The 19,459-nt window shown below is 40.9% G+C and overlaps 1 protein-coding gene across 1 annotated transcript in view; it reads right to left on the bottom strand.

The window, feature by feature from the left end:
- The window catches only part of Chfr (checkpoint with forkhead and ring finger domains), a 30,801-nt gene extending 18,024 nt beyond the window's left edge, over positions 1–12,777 (bottom strand). Inside the window, 7 exon segments of the mRNA XM_028856998.2 lie at positions 2,332–2,493; positions 4,192–4,407; positions 4,532–4,591; positions 5,404–5,513; positions 7,799–7,898; positions 12,413–12,556; positions 12,668–12,777. Of these exon segments, the coding sequence (XP_028712831.1) occupies positions 2,332–2,493; positions 4,192–4,407; positions 4,532–4,591; positions 5,404–5,513; positions 7,799–7,898; positions 12,413–12,545 (781 nt within the window). The 5' untranslated portion in view covers positions 12,546–12,556; positions 12,668–12,777.
- Positions 12,778–19,459: the final 6,682 nt, after the last annotated feature.

Below are 19,459 nucleotides of genomic sequence, written 5' to 3'. Positions count from 1 at the left end.
GCTGAGGATTACTTTAAAGATCTGATTCACCTGTTTCCATTTTCCCAGAACTGGGATTATAGGTGTGCAACATCATACCTGGCTCAATTTTTATTTTATTTTTACAAGTTGGATTTATAGGCTGGGCATAGTGGCACATGTGGGGGAGGCAGAGGTAGATGGATCTCTGTGAGTTTGAGGCCAGTCTGGTCTACATAGCAAGTTTCAGGCTAGCCAGGGCTACATTGCAAAAGCCCATCTGAAAAGGAAATAAAAAAAGCATACAATTTTAAAAGTCATCTAGAAGGAAATACATGCAGTGAGTCTTTGCCCTGGCCTTTCCTTACCTAGTTTCCTTATCTCAGGAAATTATTCAGTTTTTTGGGCCATATGTTTGTATTATAATACTACAGTTGACTTATTTTGTTTGCAGTATTGGAATCAAATCTAGAGCCTTACACATTAGGCTCAACCATTGAATTACATCCTTAACAAATTGATTTACCAATTTGAAAGGTCCTCTTAATATTACTGAGCAAGTATTGATTAAACTTCATTTTATGGCCATCATTATGAATCTGTTAAGTATTCACTGCTAAGCTAAGTAGCCTAATAAATCTATGTTATATAATTTTCTATTTTTAAAAAGATTTATTTTAGCCGGGCGGTGGTGGCGCACGCCTTTAATCCCAGCACTTGGGAGGCAGAGCCAGGCGGATCGCTGTGAGTTCGAGGCCAGCCTGGGCTACCAAGTGAGCTCCAGGAAAGGCGCAAAACTACGCAGAGAAACCCTGTCTCGAAAAACCAAAAAAAAAAAAAAAAAAAAAAAAAAAAAAAAAAAAGATTTATTTTTATTTTTTATTTTATTTATTTATTTTTGGTTTTTCGTGACAGGGTTTCTCTGTGTAATAGTCCTAGCTGTCCTAGAACTTGCTCTGTAGACCAGGCTGACCTCAAACTCACAACACCAGGCTGTCTCTGCCTCCTGAGTGCTGGGATTAAATGTGTGTGCCACCACCACCCATACTTATTTTTATTTGTTATGTATGTGTGAGTGCCTGCATGCATGTATGTGTACTATGCACTATCTGGTGCCTGTCAAAGCCCAAACTGGGGGTTAGGTCCCCTAAAACTGGAGTTACAGGTGGTTGTAAGCCATCATGTAGGTGCTGGGAACCAAACTTAGGTCCTCAGCAAGAGTAAGGGTTCTTAACCACTGAGCAATCTCTCCAGCCTCTAATTTTCCATTTTTGTTAAAATCACCTCACAGTGGTGGTGCACACCTCTAATTCTAGTACTCAGGAGGCAGAGGCAGGTAGATCTCTGTGAGTTTGAAGTCAACCTGGTCTACAGAGTGAGTTCTAGGACAGCCAGGGCTACACAGAGAAACCCTGTTTCAAAAAACAAAAACAAACACACAAGCAAATCACATCGTATTAATATATATATATATTTTTCTTCAAGATAAGGTCTCCAAGCTAGTCTCAAACTTAGAGATCCACCTGCCTCTGCCTCCTGAGTACTGGAATTAAAGGCGTGTATCACTATGCCTGGCTTAATACATTTTTTTGGAAGAAATTAATATTAGAGAGAGAGAGAGAGAGAGAGAGAGAGAGAGAGAGAGAGAGAGAGAGAGAGAATATGAGTGTGTATTTGAGTGTATATCCATGCCACAGCATACAAGCACACATGTGGAGGGCAGAGAACAACTCTGGGACGTCATCTCTCTACTTCCACCTTTATGTGGGTTCCAGAGATTGAACTCAGGCTGCCAGGCTTCACAACAAATGCCTTTTCACCTGTTGAGCTGTGTCACCAGCCCTATACTTACTGCTTAAATATAATTATTGTGATTCTTACCATGGCCTCCACAAGGCAATTAATATATTTTACCACAAATATTCAGATAATCCAGTTTCTTCCCGAACGACATTATTTCTAGCGCTCTTCTATCACTATTCCAGAGCCAGCTGACCTTGAAGTCCAATCCTCCTACCTCTACCTCCCAAGTTCTGAGATTATAGGTATGTGTCACCATATCCTGCTTAAAATAACATTTTTTAAAGAAATTACTGTCCTATCAAAGATAGAAGACTTTGACATCCATTTGTAATTGAAAATGCAGTTTTCAGAACAATAGCATGACTTAGTGGTGAACAGTTCCATTTGAATTATGCAAACAGGAAGAATCCTAGACTTTCATACAGAAAATCCAACTTGTTACAGTTGGATATAAACCTGAGGCAGATCCCATACTTCTGCAAACAGTGGGAATCCTCTGCAGGCAACAGCCAGCACAGCAAGCACAGGGTACAAGAGGCCAAAGGATGCATAGAACAGCCAGAGTCTAACCTCCTTTCATCCTTTTTTTGGCAGGCTCCAATTCCTCATGGTCTTCAGTTTCCAAAGAAAAGGGTGTTTCTTTGTCTTGGAGAACTGGAGAAAGGCTGGAGAGTTCACCATTTGCAATAAGTGAACTACATTCTTTTGGGGAAATGCCTGCATTCCCAAGTCCTGTGAAAAGGAACAAATAAGACAGGTTGTGATTTATCTACTTCAGAAGAAAGAGTCAGGAAAGTCACTGATTCAATAAACATAGTGCATTATGGAGTTAGAGATCTCACATGCATCATTTAAGAATGGTGCATGTCTTATACAAATACTCATCCATATATGAGTAATACCTTAAATGAACTAGAGCCCATCTTTGCTAATGAAGCTAGAGGCAAGTGGCACATTCACATGTAAAGACACGCAGGGAGGTCTACAATAGGATCATCCCTAAATACTAGGTCTAAGAGGTACAAGTACACATTCTTGCAATCACAAAATGCATATTATATACGAAATACATCCAAAAAAGATGTGAAGTAGATACACTTCTGACAGGAGTAGGGAATATGGTAAAGGAAATAACAGCAACTAACAGGAAGAGTTCTGACCTAAACAGATAGAAGCTTAAGTATCACATTCATCTTGAATGAACTTGGCTGAAAAGTCAGGAAACTTTCCATTATTCTCTAGCTTATTCATAATATTATAGTACAATACATATCTACTTTATATAATATTCAAATGATAAGCACTAGTATTTGGAAAAAGAAGAAACTGGTTTGTACCAATCTAAAGCAAAAAAAAGAGGGGCAGGGGAATTATTTCAGGAACAAATTAACTCATACACTAAAGAAAGAACAGGAATCTAAGTTCCCAGGCCATCTCCTGGCCCTGGAACCTACTCTTCCTCTGACCTTCAGAGCCTTTTATGTTCAGCCATGATTTTTATTTGAGGACAAAGATTATATAATGGCACTTTGGAAGGTTCCAGATGGGGAAACTGAACATACAAAAGTACTTATTATACCATCTCACATCTAGTAGGCACTAAGTTTTAACTATAATTATTTTGTTAGTATGAAAATACTTCAGCATACAGATAGAAAATTTTCATTTTTAAAAATTACAAAACATTCTCTGTGAGTTTGAGGCCAGCCTGATCTACAGGGCGAGATCCAGGACAGGAACCAAAACTACACAGGGAAACTCTGTCTAGAAAAAAAAAAAAAAAATTACAAAAGATATGAAACTTTACCCATTCTATGAAATCTGATCAGAAAGTCAGTAGAGCCTTATCAGACTACATGTTATGCACATAGAGAGATGGAATAGAACATAAATGTAATGGCAAAGTAGGTTTTCTTTGAGTGTTTATGTACGTGTATTGGTGGGGATCAAACCAAAAAAAGAAAAAATGACCAGCCATGAGGAACAGGGCATGTTAAGACTGGTTTTAAGCACCACACAGTTCTGGATAAACCTTGAAAACATTATGATAAATGAAGGAGCCAGTCATAAGACCACATACTGTATGACTATGAACACAAAATATTCAGAACATACAAATAAATGCATGGAGATACATGAATTTCCTTTCATGTGATAGAATGTTCTGTAATTAACAGTGATGGCCATGTAACCTTGTAAATGTACCTAAAACACTAATGGGTACATTTTAACTGAGTGATATTTATAGTATATTAATTATATTTAGGTAAAATTACAAAAATACTATGTTACCATGGTCTTTAACGTTTAGTCTTTCTCCTGGGAATGAAATAAATTAGTACACATGACTACAGAACACTTACTGATGAATGGATTTACTGTATCTCAAGGAACAAAAAACTGCGACTGTCATTGTGATCCCCATCTCACCAGAGCTAGAGGAATGCTTTTGCCCTGCAGAGGTCAGCTCTGGCTCCAAAGAAGAGGTAGAGGCCATGGGGAAGAGGTCTGATGTCGATGTTGATGGCTGTGGTTCCTCTAAGCATGTTTGAGCCACGGGTGACAATGGTGGAACCTGGAGGTCATCACCCTGCCCTGGACCTGAGGAGTCTTTGGTCACATGGAACATATTTTCTTTATTGGCTTCTACAGGTACAAAAATAAAGAGAATGCATTCAGAACCCAGAAAGACACTTTGGGGGCTGAATGGCCATTCCTAGAACTCAAAGGCCCTTTACAACATGCAGGCCTTTGCCATAAGCTCACTTACCAAAGGATTCTTGAGGCAAGCTTTGTTTTTCATTTAAAGATTCATAGAGGTATGCCACATCTAAAAGGAAATTAATCAAATCAGGGAGTGGTGGCCCCAGTGGAAAGTGAGACCTCCTCACTCCTGCTCATCTTTGATTATCACAAACCTGTCTTTTGATTATCTTCATTTACCATCTGGTAACAACATTCAACAATTCAAGTGATTCTAATAAAAGCCAACCACATTTTTACTAATCTAAACATAAGCAAGCGACCAAAGGGAAAACTGGCCATAGAAGGTGACAAGGTGAAAAGACATGCTTCACCAATACCCACAGGCCACTAGAGGGAAGATTCGGGTTCCTCTTATGTGGCTAGAGGCTGGTTTACTTTAAGAGGACCTAAGAATATTTGTGCCCTCATTTTAACTTCTTGTCAAGAATGATATTATGGTGGTCTTCAATTATTTCAGGGTGATGTTCAAATATTCTTACAACGTTCCTTATCCTATATGGAGCTGGATCCAGTCTAGCCTTTGTTGCTTTTTGTAAAGTCTCCAAGAGCAGAACTGCCAATGATTTCCAGGGCCTCCATATGGATTCTATTCCCACACTCCAATTCTACTCTTTAGCCCAGCCCATTTTCTCCTTCTTGGCTGCCATTATAAGCTATGCAGTTCCTGGTGGCATTCTTGAAGAAAAGCCCTGCCCAAAGAGTCAGCACTCTATCCAAGTGTTTACACCAAGAATCTCTGTAATTGTCACTTTCTATGAAAATGTCTGCGTCAACACATGTTCTTTCTGAGGGTGTTTTCCAGCATAAGTTGGACAGCTGGCTTCTTGGTACAACACCTGGGGAAAGTATCTACACCTGTAAATTTTTCTCTCTTACTGTGTTCTGGCTCATTCTTCCTGTATACCAAATAGATGATATCCCCACTCTGTAAAGGGTAAGTCTGCTTCTTAACAACTTGCAGCTTGTTGATTACTGTTCCATTGGTGCTGTAAAGAAAACAAAAGTGTTAAGTCACCCTACTCAAAACAATTAAATAGGGTAAACTCTTTCTACTACCATTAAGAAATCTGCTCAGCATTACCATTTTGAAAATACTCAGAGAGGACAAGAAACTATTTAACTGCCAGCCAGTAGTGGCAAACACCTTTAATCCCAGCATTCATGGGGCAGAGGCAGGCAGATCTCTATAAATTCAATGCCAGCCTGGTCTACAAAGCAAGTTCCAGGGCAGCCAGAAAGAGCTGTTACAAAGAGAAATACTGTCTCAAAAAAAAAAAAAAAAAAAGAAATTATTTAACTGTTTCATATATGCAAGTACCCCCTGATAATACTCTAAGACAAAAAGCTTGCCTGTTACTACCCATTTACTGGCAAATGAGCAACACACACACACACACACACACACACACACACACACACACACACACACACACACACACGACACAGTGCCTGTGGAGGACAGAAGAGAGCACTGGAACTCCTGGAACTGGAATTAAAGATGGTTTTGAGTGGCCATGTGAGTGTTGAGACTTGAACCTGGGTCATCTGCAAAAGCAGCATGCTTTTGACCGTTCTACTCTTTCTTGTACGTCTCGAGGTAGAGCCTGAGGTCTAATCCTGAGACAGCACAGTGCCATCATTTCCTTCTTTCCTGAGCTGTTGATAGTTCAGTCAGTTCTCTCCAACAGTCATGACCGCAGTCAGTTCATTCCTTGAACTAATCCTTCCCAGAAGATGCATTCAAGACAAAAGCAAAATAAATTTTGGGCTTTTAACTGGAAGATAGCATCGCTCCTGAGCTCAGAAGATGCAGTGACCTAATTATAATTAATCACATTGCTAGATGGGGAGGCCAAAGCACATATCCCAGGCCTAGACTGTGGGGACAGGAAGGATTCTCTTGGGAAGAACATTTTGGTGGAGACCTATTGGAAAATCAGGAATTGAGCACATGATGGCCAAAGAGCACAGTACACTGAACACAAAATTCAACAACTGAACCAGTCCTTGGCTCTGCAGCTTCATTCTGGAGGTCCAGCACTGGAAGGAATTTGTATATCACTCTTGAACTTTAATTCTCTCAGGTCAAGGTCTTTTTTCCATAAAGCACATGGCACTAGTTCAAATTCTGTGGTCACAAAGTCTCACTCCAACTACTCAGCTTTGTCCCTGCAGCATGACAGCAGCCAAGGCAGGACTTAAATACACAGGCATGCCACGTCCCAGTAAAACTGATGAACTGTATGCAGACCACAATCTTGACACAAACCTAACTGGCCCTCTGCAACCAGGCATCTTCCAATTGTTCATTTCATACTGGCTCTCGAAAAATGAACCCCTGCTCTCAGGCTGAAGCCCAAATGCCCTGCTATAATTCCAACTCATCACCTCCACCTACCCGACATGTCCTTGTGCCTCTGCCTGGACTACCTGCTTCTCCTCCAGCCCACCTCTGCCCCAGAAGACAGCACCTCTGACAGGAGATTGTCCCAAGAACATCCAGAAGGAACTAGCCTACTAAGACTAAGCAGTAGATGGTCAACAGAAAATTAACTCAGCATCGTCTTTGAAGGCTCTTTGCCTCATAATGTTGTATCAGGGCTTTTATTTCATTTTCTTCTCTCTTTTAAAAATTTAATTTAATTGTATTTATTTATTTATTTATTTGTTTATTTTTTACCCTGTATGTCCTTTGCATATATATATATGGCTTCTGGTTTTGTTATTTTATGGGATTCCTGAATGTGTGAATGAGTGTGTCTCTGTGTCTGTATCTATTTCTTGTGCCTTTTCTTGGGCTCTTTTCCTTCTGTTTGTATTATTCCAACTTGTTTGTTTTTGTTTTATCTTACTATAGTATATTTATTATTATTATTATTAATATGAGTGTTTTCTAATGAGAGACAGAATGGGTTGGATCCAGATGGAAGGGGAAGTGGAGATGGAGAGGGACTGGGAGTAGTAGAGGTAAAAGAAACCATAATCAGAATAGATTGTATGAAAAAAAAAATCTATTTTCAATAAAAGTAAAAGAAAAACCTATCAATATAATTTAAATCTTATTTCTGAGTCATGTGAGCCATATTTGATTTAATTAGAAAATGAGCTAATGGAACTAAACCACACCCAGGATCCCATATGGAAACTAGAAAATGTACATCCTGATGACTTGAGAACCTGAGCAGTACTTTAGAAAAAGGAAGCCCCTGTACACTTTAACAGCATGTCAGCTTCTTAAGTTACAAAAGGAAAGAGAAAATACAGTGCTCACCTGGTGTCTTCCAGGGTCACCTGACCAGATTTGTCATCTACTCTAAGTTTACAGTGATCTCCAGAGACCAGTTTATTGCTGGGGAAAGAGAGGTCACAACCTGAAACAGATGGCAAGAAGGTACTGGACATTACTGTGGGTTCTGTGAGTACTACTGCCTTGCTTTTCCAGTCTGTGACCAATTGTGCCTACATACACAAACAACATTTAAGTACTCAAGTGTTAACCTAAAGTACAGGGCCATGGTGTACGCCCCATGCCTTCCTGAACCCAGTCACCTGCAAGAAACCCATCATAGCAACAGCTTCTTACACAAACGCATAAAACAGTTTATCACACAAACAGCTCAGAAGAGAAATAGATCTCAATTGTAAAAGCAAAACAAAACCAAAGGGTTTAATTAAATTTTCAATATTTTAAACTAGTTCTTCCTGAGTGGTAGTGGCACATGCCTTTAATCCCAGCACTCAGAAGGCAGGGGCAGGTGGACCTCTGTATTCCAGGACAGCCAGGGCTACACAGAGAAACCATATCTCAAAAAATCAAAAATACATAAATTAATCAATAAATAAATGAAAAGAACAAGCAAGGTAAGAATCCCAGTACTGAGGTACCTCACAGGCTAGGGTAGGAAGATCTTAGGCTGGAGGTCAGCCTGGGCTATATATCTTTTTTTTTTTTTTTTTTTTTTTTTTTTTTTTTTTTTTTTTTTTTTGGTTTTTCGAGACAAGGTTTCTCTGTGTAGCTCTGCGCCTTTCCTGGAGCTCACTTGGTAGCCCAGGCTGGCCTCGAACTCACAGAGATCAGCCTGCCTCTGCCTCCCGAGTGCTGGGATTAAAGGTGTGCACCACCACTGCCCGGTTGGGCTATATATCTTAAGACTGTCTCAAAATAAGTGAACCATGAAGGGTAAGGGGGAGACAATGTCCCATATGAAACCACAACCTTATCCTGTTTTGCCCTGTGCTTTGATTCCATCACGGACCTATGGACTGGCAGATCAGAAGACTCAATACTTCCCCTCCTTTGCCTACCAAATTTTATTGGCAAGAAGGGGAAAAGCCAGGATCAGCATCTCTCCCTTCATCACCTACCAGGTGAAACCCTCTGTAAGAAAAGAAGTCTAAACATCTAATAACTCAGAAGATCTGGGGGATGAGTGTTTGTATAACACATGGCCCTTAACCAGGCTGCACAGATAGTAATACCCTGCTCCAGCCACCATATGATGTTCATGAGCTGCTGGCACTTCAGGATATTAGCATACATGTTACCCAGATAGGCTTAAATGCAGTTGATCATTACCTAGATCTGTACCAACTGGGCTCTAAAGTGGACTTCTGTCTCTGTTAGCATGCCTTCCAGGAAAGCTTTTATGTCAGGCTACAAATGAAGCTATATTTCAAGATTCTGGAGGATATGTTGTAGATCAGTAACCTAAGACTTGTTCATGTAGAGTTATTTCATGTGGTAACCACTTCAGAGTTCAGTCAGTCAGTTTGATTGGACATCAGTTGTTCATTCTTGCAGTTCTTCTCTGCCACAATCTCATATGGTCTTGTCTCTTTAGAACATGGATTAGTCAATGCCCAGAGTAGAATATATGCCCATACTAGCCTGACCAACCACCAGATGCTCTGACTCAAATAGACACTGCCCCAGATTTCAGTTGCATTATGATGGGTGGCACATGTTTTGTCAAGCCAGGAAGATTGTCCTCTGCCCAAACTATAGGAATTTCCTACATCAGCAACTTTTTCTATTCCTCTTCCAGGAATGTGTTGGATTTTGGAGAAGTAGATATTTCTCACTTATTGGGTAGGTTATAGTTAAAGCCTTAGTAGAGATGTTCAACTGCAACCTAGGAGAGTCTCCTGAGAAAGCTATTGTTGCCTGGAGCTTGTTCAAGAGATCCCACCCCAGTAAAGGGTAGGGACATTTAGGATTCTGCAGGTACATCAGCTTTTCCTCTAGGCTTGCAACCTATATCTCCACATTGTTCAAGATCAGTTCACTGATGTTGATCTTCAGGCTCAGATACAGGATCTGGTCTGATGCATCTAAATTTTGATTTATTTAAAAATCATCTACAGATAGACAGGTGCTGTCCATTTGTGAACAAATCTGGAGTTGCCAATCAAGGCACCAAGAATCTTGTCCTAAAGGTCCTCCAGGGTCTTGAGGTAGTATTGATGGTCATGGAAGGTCCCAAGCCCCTGCTTCTGGTATTCGCCTCCTGCTCGATCTGGTCTGACAAGTCACTGAGATTCTACATAGGGACCTTTTCATTCCTTGCCAGTAGCTCAATAGACCCAGCCGAAGTACAGGCATAACTTAGTCACCACAGAGGAAGATGAGGACATGAAAAGGTAGAAGACACAGACAAGGTTTGCCCAGCTAAGGCCCCATGGATGCTGGGTTCATAGAAGTGCTCCTAGCCCCAAATGTTCTATCCAGGGCCCTGAAGGAGGAAGTATCTGACAACTAGTGGAAGCTATGGTGAGGGTAGGATGCCAGTGACACTGGCTTGAGGAGATGAAGATGGCAGGAGTTAGAAGATCCTGTGTGATTAAGATACTTCTATTTGTTGGGAAGTTCTGCTGGGGCCCCCTCCTCCCATTCCAGACTCCGCCCCTCAGAAAGCCCGCCAAGAGTCGGCTCCTCCCGCTGAGAAGACAAGGTCTCTAGACCTGCCATGTGATTCTTCTCCTGCTTTCTCCCCCAGAGAATCACCTGGGGGTGCTTTGCTCATTAAACCTGGACTTTTAATTTAGCCTGATCTGATTTATTGCATCAGCGGAGAAACCCAGTATTGGGGTATGAAAACCCTTTCACTCTTCTGGCGTTCAAAGCCAATTCCATTCAATTCCATTCAAAATCCCATAAAACTTTTAGTGTGGATATCAGAGGACAACCTCTGGGTGTTAGATCTAGCTTTCCACCTTGTAGTATTAACCAACTAGTACAATAACCTTTACATTGTTAGTGATATTAATAAACTCACTGAAAGTATTCCTATGAGCAAGCAGATTTTTGTTTCTTGTTTTAGCATGCAATGGAGTATCTTGATATGCATGTTATAACAATGGGCTCTCTAACACATGTGTGTGGGTATGTACATGATCATATGTTTGCAGAGGTAGATGTCAGACATCTTCCTCTCTTGCTCTACATATTATTTTTTTGAGACAAGGTCTCTCACTGAACCTAGAGCTCAATAATTCTGCAAAACTGGTTGGTCAGCAAATTTAAGGGACCCTTCTGTATCTGCCTCCCCAGAACTAGGATTACAGTCATATACCACCGCACTTAGCTTTTGATGGTGTTTTGAGACAGAGTTTCTCTGTGTAGCTTTGGCTATCCTGAAACTTACTGTGTAGACCAGGCTGGCCTTGAACTCACAGAGATCCAGCTGTGCTGAGACTATAGGCATGTGCGCCACCACCGCCTGGCTAGCATTTTCCCCCTAAAGTTCCTGCGGTTTATTTTTTTTATCTATCAACTGCTTAAGTGCGGTGTCTAATTTCTACATAACCTTTCAGTTTTCCTTTTGTTATTGATTTCTAATTTCATTCCTTTGGGAAAGAGAAGTGTATGGTAACAGGCACAAGATTGTATTCTGAAGGATATATTTGCAGATCTACTGAGACCCTGTCTCAAAAAATAATATGTAGAGCAAGAGAGGAAGATGTCTGACATCTACCTCTGCAAACATATGATCATGTACATACGCACACACATGCGTTAGAGAGCCCATTATTATAACATGCATATCAAGATACTCCATTGCATGCTAAAACAAGAAACAAAAATCTGCTTGCTCATAGGAATACTTTCAGTGAGTTTATTAATATCACTAACAATGTAAAGGTCACTGTACTAGTTCGTTAATACTACAAGGTGGAAAGCTAGATCTAACACCTGGAGATTGTCCTCTGATATCCACACTAAAAGTTTTATGGGATTTTGAATGGAATTGAATGGCTTTGAACACCAGAAGAGAAGTAGTATCTTAATCACCCAGGATCTTCTAACTCCTGCCATCCATCTTCATGAACTCCTCAAGCCAGTGTCACTGGCATCCTACCCTCACCATAGCTTCCACTAGTTGTCAGATACTTCCTCCTTCAGCGCCCTGGATAGAACGTTTGGGGCTAGGAGCACTTCTATGAACCCAGCATCCATGGGGCCTTAGCTGGGCAAACCTTGTCTGTGTCTTCTACCTTTTCATGTCCTACTTTCGTTGTTGTAATGAGAACTGAATAATATCCATCATCAAACAACCAGAGGATCAACTGAACAGACAAATAAGTAAATACCAGGTCCTACTGGAAAGCCCATTTTATAGGGGAAAAAAAAAAACAAAACTGGAAAGCACAGTGCACCCTTCTCCCCATTCTGATAGTCTCTGTTACCACTAGCCCTGTATTTTGCCCACCTCAAGTCCCCTGTCCGCTCCCCCACCTAAGTCCACTTTGATGCCTAGGTCTTCGATCCTGCTCTAGGCCCTCAGTCTCTGTCCTCAGTTGGGTACACCCTCTGGGTCCCTAGCCTTAATCCCTGTCCACCCCTTCAGCCCTTATCCTTGTTCTCAATCCGCTCTGGCTTCCGCACCTCTCCTCCTTCCGATGGTCCACTCGCGTTTCCACAGAAGGATTTGAGGTTCGTCCTCCTCCGCGCCTAGACGAAGGAGCCTCCCCCAGGGCTCCTGCGGTGGCTGCTGCTCCTCTTCTCCGGGTTGCTCCATAGGACTCACATCTACAGAGACCCGGAAACGATGGCTCAGGGACTACCTCACAAACTCTGCACCGCCGCCAGCTCGCCGGCCGCCGCCTCCCCAGCCGGGACCCCGCCCGCCAGCCAGCTTACCCCCCGCCCTGCGCGGATCCCGGAACCGGCCACACAGCCGCCGCCGCTGTCAACAGACATCTCGGGTGCCTCAGCTGATCCACGGGAGGCGAGGGGGAGGGGTCTAGGGCGGTACGCCGAGCGATTGGCTGGCGGCGGGGCCCACAGAGAGCGACGGCTAGAGCGGTGCCAGGAACAGCGACCCAGAGGGGGCGGGCCGAGACCATCCGAGCCTGCGCAGAAAAGAGGATGCGCACTTGGTTGCCATCTTTGATGCTGGCAGCCTGGCTTACTCTCCTGCAAAGCTCGGAAGTAGCTGTGGAGGGCGCCATGTTATGTTGAGGCAAAAAGGGCCGAGTAACTTCTAAATTGCGAAGTCCTTAAAACCTCGCCTGTAATACAGATACGGTTTGCCAGTTAATCTGTAGCGAGATAAAATACTGTTTTCACAGATCAGATTACAAAACAGGGAATTTTGGTACACTGGACCAGCCTTTCTCAAGGAGCACAACTAAGCTGTCAATCAGAATAGAAACGGGTAACTGGTGTCTGAGGGCAGACTTGCGATATCTTTCCACGTTAAATCATGTATCTTAGACTCTCGTGTAATTGTCCTGTTGCATCCCAAAGAAGGACGCAGAAGCATGTTTGTGGCCCTTGGTGAAAGTGAAACATTGGCAAAAATAATGCCCAGGAAGAAGGAAGTCACTGAAGACAGGGAGGCAAGTCCACATAGTGGTACTCTAGCCGCTCAGAGGAATGTCTTTGCTGATGAACAGCTTCAAAAAAGTATTAAAAATCGGGTTAAAAAAAAAAAAAGATATACTGGGCGGTGGTGGCATGCCCTTAATACCAGCACTTGGGAGGCAGAACCAGGCGTATCTCTGTGAGTTCAAGGCCAGCCTGGTCTACAGAGCAAGATCCAGGACAGGCACCAAAACAACAGAGAAACACTATCTGGAAAACAAACAAAGACACATACACAAACATATTTGTAAATATATGTGGGAATGCTTCTTTGCTAATATCTGCAAATATCTTTGAAGGATATGAAAGGAAGTAGCAGTGGCTGCCTCTAGGAACATGGAGTCAGCACAGTGATTAGACTTGCATTCAACATTTACAGCTATTCCTAGCCTTAAGGTAAGTGTGTTCAAAGTAATGCTTCACTAGATGATTTCATTGTTGAGTATCGTATTTATAAAAGCCTGGATGGTAGAGCCTACTACATAACTAAGCTATATGCTGTCTATTGTTCCTAGGCTACAAACTTGAATAGCATGTTACTGCACTGAACATTGTAGGCGCTTGTAATACAATGATATTAGTGTATCTAAACATAGAAATGAAGCAATACTAATACTAAACGATAGGAATTTTAAGCTTCATTGAAATCTTTGAGAGCCACCACTGATTCCATCATTAACCAGATTACTATGTGGTACATGATACTATACTTGTATCATAGAAATAAACTAGTAGATTTATGTTCCCTGCACAGCAAGACCCATGAATTCCATGTAATGGAGCCAGGGTGACCATTATTTGGTGTGACTTCCTTGATCAAAAGCAACAATGTATAGAATGCAATGATGGTAGAATTAGTGAGTAATTGGGTAGAAGCATTTCATATAGAGAATACAAATCAATATTGTTTGAGTGGGAGCTCTACCTCAACCCCTGGCACCCTGGCATCCCTATACCCAAAGAGTCTGGAATGTTCTGGTGGAAGATCTACCTCAACTCCTCTACCCCATTTCTTTTCCCAAACCCACCCCTTCATAGCCTGCCAAACACAGCTCCAACCCAAGAGAGGCTCAAGACCACTCCCACAGGATATATAACCTGCATCCCTGAAACAGACACGTGATTCTTCTGGTCTCTCATCCTAGTCTCCTCTCAGAGGGGCTAGGGAATTACCCGGGAATGCTTTACCCATTAAACCTGGGCTTTTCCTGATTCGGTCTGATCTGAATTGCTGCATCAGCAAAGAAACCTATCAGGGTGCAAAATACTTATCATCTATACATATTGTCGTTCTAGTAAGAAAATACTGCCTCCTTCCTAATGCAATGTTATCAACTTGCTACCAGGTTGCTGGCTGGTTACCTTGGGAAAAGGAGCCATATCCAGAATTTTGTCAGATTTTGGTACCAAGTCATGGCTATGGTGGTACAGACATACATACAGGCAAAATACTCACCAGCATGAAATTAAAAAAAAAAAAATCTGCTGGATACAGTAATATGTGCTTTCTCAAAAAGAGAGTAATTATCTGTATAAAAATCTTATGGCAGCTGGCTGGTGGTGGCACACACCCTTAATCCCAGCACTCAGAAAGCAGAGGCAAGTGAATCTCTGTGAGTTTGAGGCCAGTCTAGTCTACAGATCTAGTTCCAGAATAGCTAGGTCTGTTACACTGAGAAATCTTGTCTTAAAAAAAAGAAAAAGAAAAAAAAAGAAAAGAAACACCATGGATTTTACTGGATCATGTAGCCGATATGGCAGAGCAGCTTTCGTAAAAGCAACACCATGAACTGTTTTATTTCAGAGTCTCCTGTGACTAGCTTCACCTCAAATTAACAGTTTTCTTTGCACTAAGTGAAAGTGAATGATCTGGGTTGAGGGTACACCCTCCATACTTATCTCAGTGGTAGTATTCATTTAGCATGTATGAAGCTCTGGGTATGATTCCTAACATCAAACAACAAACTAGAGTTCTGTTTCACCAACATAGAAGTATTCTGCTAGAGTAAGACTTGTTGCCTAGCAAGCTGGAAGCCTTAAGTTAAACACCAAGTAAAAAAAATAAGCTCTGACTAGGGACATTGTGGAAGAGTCTGAAGACTACAGAACAAAGACTGATAAATACTCTGATAAATACTATAGAGACAAAAGCCCAGATCCCATACTTTTAGCAGGAAAATTGCTGGAAGCTCAATAGACCAGCTAATCTGGTACATAGCAGTGAATGAGAGACCCCTTCTCAAAGAAGGTTAGGACCTGACCTTCACACACACATGACATGTCACACAGGTCCTCCAAACTTACATGCAGATGGTCATACACATAAAGAGAAAGGTACAAATTAAAGGTACAATTGATGAATATAGATGCAAAAATTATCAGCAAAACACTTGCAAAACAAATAAAGAATATCATTATGATCAAGTTGACTTTATTTCAGAGATGCAGGAATGGTCCAATATGCACAAATGGATATATGTAATACATTATGTAGGTGGACTCAAAAACATAAATTACATGATAATCTCAAAAGATTCAGAAGAAGCTTTTGACAAAATCCAACACCCTTTCATGATAAAAGTCCTGAAGAAATAGATTTAAGGAACATCTCTCAACATAATAAAGGCTATATACAACAGTCCTAAAGCCAACGTTCTTCTAAATGAGGAAAACTCAAAGTATTTCCACTAAATCAGGAACAAGGTTGCCTACTTTTCCTACTCTTATTCAATATAGTAATGGAAGTCTTAGCTAGAGAAATAAGAGGAGCAAATACAAGGAATACAAATAGGAAAGGAAGAAGTCAAAATATTATTTGCTGATGATAGGATTCTACATGGAACCCTAACAATTTCACCAGAAAATGTTTAAATACTTTCAGAAAAGTATCAGGAAAAAATCAATACACAAAATCAATACCCTTGGAGCTGGAGAGATATCTCGGAATCCATATAAATCTGGATATGGTAGAACAAGTTAGTAATCTCAGCATTCCTGTGGCAATATGGAGAACAGAGACAGGGCAATTCTTAGATACCTCCTTAGGAACCTGTGGGTCAGCTATCCTTGAATATGCAATGGTGAATAACAATAGACCCTATCTCAAACAAAGTAGAAGGCCAGTAGCAGTACCCAAGGTTGTACTCTGATTTCCATTTGTATGTAATGGCATCCACACACCTGAAAATGCACCTCTCTCTCTCTCTCTCTCTGTCTCCCTCTCTCTGTCTCTCTCTCTCTAACACACACACAGGAAACAACAATAAAAACCCAGACATGTAGATCAACGAATAGAGTAGAAAATGAATTCAGGCAGTAAGAACCACATGATTTTTGACAAAAATTTCCAAAAATACTTGGAGAAAAGATAAGCTCTTCAACAAATAATGCTGGGAAAACAGGATATCTACACAAAGAATAAATATCCATGTCAATGACAAAACTAGATCCTTGTTTCTCACCCTGTACAAAAATCAACTCTACATGTATCAAAGACTTCAACATAAGACCTGAATCTCTGAAAGAGTAGGATTAAGGTATAACATTGGTGGTGGTGCATACACCCTTAATCCCAGCACTCAGAAGGCAGAGGCAGGTTGATCTCTATGAGTTCGAGGACAGCCTGGTCTACAGAGTGAGTTCCAGAACAGCCAGGGCTGTCACACAGAGAAACCATGTCTCAAAAACAAAACAAAACAAACAGAGTGTGTGTGTGTGTGTGTGTGTGTGTGTGTGTGTGTGTGTGTGTGTGTGTGTGTGTGTGATAGTTAAGGACTTTCTGTATATGACTCCATCAGGAAATAAGGCTAACAATAAGTAGGACCTCATGACATTAAAAGCTTCAGTATAGCAAAGGAAATTGTTAATCAAATAAAGACAGCAGCCAGTGGAATAGGAAGAGCATATTTGTGTAATAATGCCAATCCCAGAAGCCACATATTCTTAAAAAAATCCAAGTGCTAGGAGAATGATACCTCCATAGGAATTCTTGGTTGGAGATCCCTGGAGCCCATAAAACAACACAGTCTATCGCCACTGCTCTTGGTTGCACACCAGAACTTGATGGTCAGACTCTGCTACAGAAAACACCACGTAGTTGGGTTGCAGGACAAAGAGAAGTCAAGCAGGAACTGAACTAGAATCTTCTTCCTGCTGGCTAGCTTTCATAGTAGAGTGTCTTTTGCTTCTGCTGTACCTTCGCAAATTTGCCAATGCCATCTTTCTCTGGTATCTGACATGGTATGAATGAGCGTGGGAAGATTCCCTATTGCTTATAATGTAATGTGTTTATCTCATGGAAATATCCCATTCTACTGGGCATTTTTACCTGTGGATTATTATGAAGATGATTTTTTCATAAGATGTAATGTCTAATTGATAATGATAATGTTAGTTTAAACTGAGTCTTGATTATTGAAAATAAATACAAGGAAGTATCATACAGCTGGGGCTTGAGTTTCACCTAAGGTGCTGCATAGATCACAGTTCAAGTTAATGATTAAGGAAAACAGTTGAGTCCCAGGAGTCAGGTTGGCTCAAATTCTTTTCATCTTGATGTTGAAAGATGCAGTCACAGGTTTTAGTGTGCATCATACCTGAAACAAAGCCTTAGAATGACCTCAGGTTAGATTAAGATATTTTGATAATAGCTTTGAGGTTAGGGATCAAAAAACAAAGCATCCCAATTATTAATAGCTGACATACTTTGCTTTTGAGGATTGGTTGGTAATCAAATATGGTTATTAATTCCATGTACCCATTTCTGCCCTCAATCTTCTGATATATATATAAAAAAAAAACTGTTAATGAGTGGGTATGCACCCTAAAGATTTAAAGTAGAGCTGACTGGTGGTTTTTCATGTATAAAAGTTTAGGTTTGTGATTCTTTTAAGATTTCTTGTAAGATTACCTTTCAAGATAAATAATAAAATGATTTAGCAGGGCAGTGGTGGCGCACGTCTTTAATCCCAGCACTCGGGAGGCAGAGCCAGGCGGATCTCTGTGAGTTTGAGGCTAGCCTGGGCTACCAAGTGAGTTCCAGGAAAGGCACAGAGCTACACAGAGAAACCCTGTCTCAAAAAATCAAAAAAAAAAAAAAAAAAAAGATTGGTTCTTTCTTTGTAACTGCAAAATGTACCCTTCCAGTAAAGGAACTAGCTGAGAAGAATACCTTGCTTGCCTACACTCTGTTGATCTATAACAAGTTGCTTGGGTATGAATATACATGGGTTCTTGGGGGATAATTTGTTTTTTACCTATAATATGTAAAATGTTTAATAATGTAAGGAATATGGAAAACATGATGCTTTTTACTTGTATTCATTGAAATCATTCACTTGAAAAATATAATGTAGTCACATTGTAATTTTTATATTGCCTGAAAGATTTTGCTGTGGTATATAAGCTGAAAGGGAAAGAATAAAGATACAGTTAGAAAGAAAACACCAAAAATGACAGAATTAGGAAGAAAACATTAAGGGAGACAGAAGGGACATTTCTGGATAGAGATAAGAAAAGAGAATATAGAACACAGAATAAAGAATACAATAGAAGGAAACCATCAAGAGGGTGTGTCTTTTCCCTTACCCCCTCAGATAAAAAAGTTGTAGTACAGTGCTGTGGAACAATCCTTTTCTACACTATGAATATGTATTATTCTCACTGGTTAATAAAAAGCTGACAGGCCAGTAGCTGGACAGGAAGTTAGGCAGAAAGCCAAATTGAGAATGATGGGAAGAAGGGTGAAGTTGGAGAGATGCCAGCCAGCTGCCCAGGAAGCCAAACATACTAGAAGACAGGTAAAGCCATGAGCCACATGGCAATATATAGATTACTAGAAATGGGTTAATTTAAATGTAAAAGTTAACTAGTAACAAGCTCGAGCTATTGGCCAAGTATTTATAATTCATATTCGGGCCCTGAGTCAGTTATTTGGGACCAGGTGGTCGGGACAGGAAATGTCCATTTACAGTATGATGACCCATGGATTCCCTTCTAGCTCTGAGCTGCTAGAGGCTGGTCCCCCAGGCAGCAGAATAAATGTTTGTGTTAATGCTCATAGATTGC

The sequence above is a fragment of the Peromyscus leucopus genome, chromosome 23 (genome assembly GCF_004664715.2).
Source record: "Peromyscus leucopus breed LL Stock chromosome 23, UCI_PerLeu_2.1, whole genome shotgun sequence".
NCBI classification, from domain to species: domain Eukaryota; kingdom Metazoa; phylum Chordata; class Mammalia; order Rodentia; family Cricetidae; genus Peromyscus; species Peromyscus leucopus.
This window is presented reverse-complemented; position numbering and strand designations above follow the sequence as displayed.